The sequence below is a fragment of the Orycteropus afer genome, unplaced genomic scaffold (assembly GCF_000298275.1).
Source record: "Orycteropus afer afer isolate SDZICR_OR568_19922 unplaced genomic scaffold, OryAfe1.0 scaffold00116, whole genome shotgun sequence".
NCBI classification, from domain to species: Eukaryota; Metazoa; Chordata; class Mammalia; order Tubulidentata; family Orycteropodidae; genus Orycteropus; species Orycteropus afer.
Genome location: NW_006921703.1, coordinates 4,199,168 through 4,206,279, shown reverse-complemented (window position 1 = coordinate 4,206,279; position 7,112 = coordinate 4,199,168). Strand labels below are relative to the sequence as shown.

The following is a 7,112-nucleotide window of genomic DNA, read 5'->3' as shown; positions in this document are numbered from 1 at the left end:
CATAACCATCATTCTATTCTGATCCATCTACTGACACCTTATACTAATTCACATAAATTCATGTCCTAAATTCTGTGGCTTCATTCCGCATGCATCTGCAGATAAAGTCCCTTACTTCACTGACAAGGGTAAGGTTCTTGGAGTCGGAGCAGAAGCACTCTGCCTCCTAGGCAACACGCAAAGTACCGGCGATGGATAACATAACCTTCTCCGAGGACCCAGAGGGATGATGTCACTTCCTTCACTAGGACGGTTGTCCCAGAGACGCGTCCGGTCAAAAGACGGTGATGGGTACCCAAGAGGCCCCAGCAGCAGAGAAGTCACTTCCTCCCAGAGACACGCTGTTTCCTTAGCAACCGCCTCCCACCTCCGTTTTTAGTCCCGCCCCTTGCTGGGTCCCTAGCTGGATTTCCAGGCGCTGCCTGGCGGAGGCTAAGGTGAGAGGCACCGGCTCAGTTTGAGGCTAGCCGTTCGGTCCTCAGCGCTTTAAGAAGCCTGCCTCAGGAGTGGCAGGCGTAGGTAAAATACTCGGGACTTGAGGTATGCGAAGTGCTGGGGCCGGAGACGCGCTTGGGTGTGCACAAGTATGAGTACACAAGGGCGCAACGGCGGGTCATCTCGGTGCGGAGCGGGCGGGGACGCGGGCGCCACCAGGCTGGGCCCGGCTGGGTGCGGTCGGCTGGGCGACGGGACAGTCGAGACCCAGGCCTCTCCCCTGCGAGCACGAGAAACGTTCAAGGGACCATTTGTGCCGTCGTGTTATTGCAGCCAGTCTGTAATGCTCGTTTTGTGTTAAGTAGATGTGTTAACACTTGTACGAGATGGAAGAGTAGCTTGAAAAAGATAAGAGAACGCTATTTGTACTTTGGTATTGACGTTTTCTGTCCTTGTCAGTCAGTAGTGCTCTCTGCAAGCAGTGTTTCTTTGTGAGACGTTTTAGTTACAAGTTTGACACTATCTTTTTGGTAGCTTTTAAAATAAGTCTTGACTGTTTTATAGGCATACAGTTATATTTTTCGAGCGAAGGTGAAAAATACTTTATCAGGTGTTCTTTATCAGGTGTCAACATTGAGTCATATTAATCAATTATAGATATTTACTTATTCATCCTTAAATTAAACCAAAGAAAAATAGACACTGCCATGGAGTCGATTCAACTCATAGCTACCTCTCCTTGGGTTTCCAAGGCTCATTTCTACGGAAGTAGATTGCCCAACCTTCCTTCCGAGGAGTGGCTGGTGGGTTGATCCGCCATCCTTCTGATTAGTAGTCAAATGCGTAGGCACTACGCCACCAGAGCTCCCATCCTTAAATTAGTTGCAAAATTATTTTAGGACAGCTTCCATTTGGATTTTCTTTTTTGAAAACAAGGCCACTTTGAGAATTTGACTTTTTTTTTTTACAAAAGTATGGTTATATTTTTAAATTAATATTGTAATTCAGTGCTTATATGAGATGCTTTTCTTGTTCTTGTGTTTTGTTTTTTTTGAGGGGACAGCTGAGATAGTAATACAAATCCGAAGCATGCAAAAAAAATCTCATTTGTTTTTTGTATATTTCAGTCACCATCAGAATTATTTGAATCATTTGTTATACATTTTATATGTAAAAAGTAAAATTACACTATGTCTGATGAAGTTTTTAGCACAACTTTGGCATATATAAAAAGTCCAAAAGCCACCAAAAGAACTACTTTCCAGGTAAAGTATTTCAAAGTACTTTGATTTTTCATTGATTTTGCAATTTAAACACTGTTAGGAATGATGGACTTGGAGTGATTATGGGAACAGTGCATATATACAGCAAGAGTACATCTTACTGATTCATTTTGAAATTTTGTAGAGGGTCATGTTTGGGATCTTTTACTAAAAATGTTTATATATGAGTTTGAGACTACCAAATTACTATGTTATTACTAAGTTAAATATTAAATCAGCTTTTAAATTGCTGTTTTCAGGTTAAGTATAAAATCTTTCTTTGAGGGAGAGGGCTGGAACGTAACATTTTAATTTTCTCTTTTAAGATTATCACCATTTTGAAGTAAGTCTCTAAATGTGCAATATTGATTATGTTTTTCTGCAATATGCAGAATCAAAAGCTATTAAAAAAAAACCCTGTCTTAATTGAGTCCACTTGGTTATTACTCCATTATAATAACTTTATAATAACTGTAATAACTTTATTTGATATAGTCCATTCCCTCCTACTTAAATGTAAGCTCCATTAGGGTAGAAAACTTGTCTGTTGTGTTTTGCATTGATTTTGAGGGTTTGGGTACCTGGTGTAAAGCAGACTTTCAGTGATCATATTGTTAGTTGAATGAAATTTGAGTTTGAAGGCAGTCATTAATTAAGCATTATGTGTTCAAATAATGAATTTTAAATATGAGACCTCCAAATTTAGATGAGAATTGATTTTAATCATCTCATTTCAGGATGAACTAATAAAAGCAATTACAGCTCGCTCAGCCAGACAAAGGAGCTCTGAATACTCAGATGACTTTGACAGTGATGAGATTGGTATGTGAAAATATGGAAAAGAAAACCACTTTTTTGCTTTGCTCTTCCTTCCTTTACATTCAGACTGTCGGGGGGGGGGGGAACTGCTTCAAATAATACTGATAAATTACTGGCTTGTGATTTCTAACTATTTAAGAGTAGAAAAGTACTCTTAATTTTCAAGAAGTTGATTCCAAATGTGTACATAGGAATAAAAATCAACTTACACCATGTTTGCAGTAAAGGGATGACTGTTATTGGTAACTCACATTAGATATGACAAGTTTGGCTTTAAGGTCAAACTTCTGGAGTCTCCTACATCTACAGAGTAATTGAGACCACAGAAATAAACTTGATACACATCAGAATCAGCTGGGATACTTGATAAATCTGATCTTTGGCTGTAATCCAAATGACTCTGATACAAGAAGTGAGTTTAAAAAAAAAAGACACCATGTTTTATATTCAGTACATGTATGATTTAATTACTTGATTCATTTTGGTTTCTTTTGATTTGGTAAGAGTATTAACATTTTTTATTTGCTAAGACTATTAACATTTTAGCCATCATGTGTAAGCATACAGTGTTTTAAATTTGAAGTTCAGTGTTTTATTCCTTTAATATTCAATGACTAACTCTAATATTCTATGTGAAAAAAAAAAAAATCAGAGCAGCAATTAAATGATTGCTAAGTTTTTGTTGTTGTTGTTACGTGCCATCGAGTCGTCCCCGACTCATAGCGACCTCTCCTTGGGTTTCCAAGGCATTATCACTACGGAAGTAGATTGGCCAACCTTCCTTCCAAGGAGTGGCTGGTGAGTTTGAACTTCCAGCCTTCTTTAGCATTCTTTATTATTCTTTTGTTGTTGTTGTTGTTGTTGTTATATGCCGTCGAGTTGGCCCCGACTCATAGCGACCCCTCCTTGGGTTTCCCAGGCAGTATCACTACGGAAGTAGGATTGCCCAACCTTCCTTCCGAGGAGTGGCTGGTGGGTTTGAACCGCCAGCCGTCTGGTTAGCAGGCAAGTGTCTTAGCCACTATGCTACCAGAGCTCCCTATTAGTAGAGCTTAATAATCTCGTTTAGATGAAATTACAGTTCCCTAATTTTTATGGAAAGTAATTATAATTAGTAGGTTACTATTTAAAAATCTTTCATTTACAAGCATTTGATTTTATATAATAAAATTGTATGCAAATACAAGTTACAGAATTCAATGTCCAGTTTGAATGTCCCATGGCTGATTGGGCAGCCTTTAGGTGATTTTTCTCAGAGGAAGCACAATACTTGATATACTCTGGGAACTTAAGAAATATATATTTTTTAATAAAGTGATAACATTGAAATTTTTATATCATAAATGCCAATAAAAACTGCCTAAGTAAGCTGTTTTCTAGAGCTAGAAATCTATTTCTAAAATAGATTTGTACCTATTCATGCTTGTAAATTCATTTGTGGTCTTTAAGGATAGCGTACTTATTTTTATTAATGTGTCTTTGTTGTTGTTGTTGTTAGCTGCAGTCAAGCTTCTCCTGACTCATGGCAACCCCATGTGTGTTTAAACACTTTTAAGTATACCACTGAAAACACTTTTGTCTTTTACATTTTTTAGTTTCCTTGGGTGATTTCTCTGATACTTCAGTAGATGAGAATTCAGTTAAGAAAAAAATGAATGATTTTCATATATCAGATGATGAAGAAAATAATTCTCCAAAACTATCTTTTTTGAAAACCAAGAAATCAAACAGTGACATAATCAAAGGTGAGCCAGTATCTTCCATCAAAAACAATGAAGAAGTAGCACCAGGTGGTGGTGGAGACACTGTTGTAAATTCCTTAGCTGAGCCACAAAATAAAGATCAGGAAATTGAAAAGAAGATGAAAGTGAAACCGAAACCCAGAAGTCTTCCAGTCAAAAGCATATCTGCAGGTAATTTGTTTGGTTCAGGTAATAACTTTATTATAATTGTATTTCTTGAAAATATATTTTAAGATACTGAGTCACAAAATATCTTTATATGATGGTTATTTCTTATTTTGTGAATATTTATGGGAAAAAATTCAGAACTTAAGTTTTCAGTTTTACAAAATCAAAATACAGAACCTTAGAAAAAAGGTTCTTTATTTTTACGTCCAGTCGTATGTTCAGTTGTTCATTTGTGATAGCTCTTGATAGATAGCCAAAGCAACTTTCTGTCATTGGTAATTACAGCTCCAGAAACTTATGTACAGCCTTGCCTGGGCCCATGAGCTTTGATTTTGTTTTTGGGGATTAGAATTGTAATGAAATCCTTTTTAATCCACTTCATACTCCAGAGATTAGAGTTATAGCAGACAGCATTAAAATTTATCCTTAAAACAGCAATTTCCATACCACCATTTTGCCAGAAATATTTTGCCATTTGTGTATATGAAGGGAAAGAATTTTATTGTTAAAGAAAGGGAATTCTCTATTTGGTCTGTCCGTTCCTTAGGAATATCCACTAACACTAAGACTCCGTTTTCTGAAGGGAAATTCCTGGTGTGATCTGGGATTGCAGTAGTTCTCCCCACCATTCTACTGAGCTTTGGGCACAGGAGAGCAAAGGCAGACTGAAGCAAGGACCCACTCTTCTGAGATCCTTTGGGCCACCACACAGAAACATACATACACAAGGTCTTCCACTCTTCTTTCTGTTTTATAAAGGAAGAGTGTTGGTAAATATTTTATAGGACATTGGTGGTTCAGTGGTAGAATTCTCATCTTCTATGTAGGAGACCCAAGTTCAATTCCCAGCCAGTGTGCCTCATGTGCAGCCACAGCCTGCCTGTTAGTAGAGGCTATGTGTTGCTGTGATGCTGAGCAGATTCCAGCAGAGCTTTCAGACTATGAAGAACTAAGAAAAAAAGCCTAGTGATCTACTTCTGAAAATCAGGCTATGAAAACTCTTTGGATCACAAAGGTCCAATCCCCAACCAGTCATGGGGATGATACAGAAATAGCAGTGTTTCATTCTGTTGTACGTGGTTTCAGATGAATGGAGGATCCACTCAACGGTAGCTAACAAGAACAACAGCTTCATACCTTGCATACTGGATGCTACTGATTAACATCAGACAAAACTATTTCAGATACATATTTTCATAAAAATATTTGTACAAATGACTAAATATACTAGGTATTTGAAATTTTAGAAAACCCCTATATCTTTTCCCCAATCATATTAACTCTTCAAATGAAGAGAGAATATGAGCAAGGCAAAGAACAATTGAATAGTGTAGACATGGGAAAAAAAGAATTGGTGTCAGTCCTTACTCTGTTAGTTATATGTGACATTAGCAGATGGGATAAGCCTCTCTGTCCTCATGAGAAGGATGATAAAACCTCTCCTTCTTGTCTTACAACATTGTTTTAAGAATTGAAGTATTTCTCATAAACTATAAAATGATACAAAAATGCAAGCAGAAGGCATAATGAAATACATTTGACCTTCCAGAATAAACATTCTCAGTGTAGTGAGAGGAATCAAAGATGAGAGAGAAAGGAAACAAATTAACTTGAGTAAATCTAATCATGCAATCAAGATGTGTTGTTTATTAACACTGATAATTGGAATACAAAAGTGGGAAGCAAAGAAGAATCACTGGTAGTTGGAAAATATGGTCTTGGTGATAGAAACAATGCTGGAGATCACATGATGGAATTTTCCAAGACCTATGACTTATTCAGGAGCTCTGGTAGTATAGTGCCTAAGGCACTTGACTGCTAACCAGAAGGCTGGCGGTTCAAACCCACCAGCCACTCCTCAAAAGGAAGGTGGGCAATCTACTTCCATAGAGATACTGCCTTGGAAACCCAAGAGGGGTCTCTATGAGTCGAGTCCGACTCGATGACACATAACAACAACAACAACGACTTACTCATTGCAAGTGAATAAGTCATAGGTCTTTTTTCAGTAAGTCATATGGTGGCTAAACACGTGGACTTTGCTGGATGGAGTACACAGGAATCAGATTGACTACATCTGTGGCAAAAGGCGACAGAGAAGCTCAATATCTTTAGCCAAAACAAGGCCAGGAGCTGATTGTGGAACAGACCATCAACTGGTCATTTGCAAGTTCAAGTTGAAGTTGAAGATAATTAAAATAAGTCCACAAGAGCCACAATATGACCTTGATAATATCCCTCCTGAATTTAGAGCAAGAATAGATTTGATGCATTGGACACCAGTGACCGAAAACCAGAGGAATTGTGGGATGACATCAAGAATATCATCCATAAGGAAAGCAAGACATCAGTAAAAAGATAGGAAAAGAAGAAAAGACCAAAATGGATGTCAGAAGAGACTCTGAAATTTGCCCTTGAATGGAGAGTAGCTAAAGCAAATGGAAGAAATGACAAGATAAAAGAGCTGAACAGAAGATTTCAAAGAGTACCTCAACCAGACAAAGCCAATTATTATAATGAAATATGCAAAGACCTGGACTTAGAAAACCAAAAAGGAAAAACACACTTGGCATTTCTCCGGCTGAAAGAATTGAAGAAAAAATTCAAGCTTTGAGTTGCAATATTGAAAGATTCTATGGGCAGAATATTGAATGATGCTGGAAACATCAGTAGAGGATGGAAGGAA

General features: G+C 37.7%; 1 protein-coding gene across 1 annotated transcript in view; it reads left to right on the top strand.

Moving 5' to 3' along the window:
* Positions 1-1,625: 1,625 nt before the first annotated feature.
* Positions 1,626-7,112, top strand: part of MAP9 (microtubule associated protein 9) — a 47,900-nt gene continuing 42,413 nt past the window's right edge. Inside the window, exons 1-3 of the mRNA XM_007943996.1 lie at positions 1,626-1,700; positions 2,435-2,519; positions 4,112-4,429. Coding sequence (XP_007942187.1) covers positions 1,626-1,700; positions 2,435-2,519; positions 4,112-4,429 — 478 coding nt within the window. The remainder of the gene's footprint in view (positions 1,701-2,434; positions 2,520-4,111; positions 4,430-7,112) is intronic.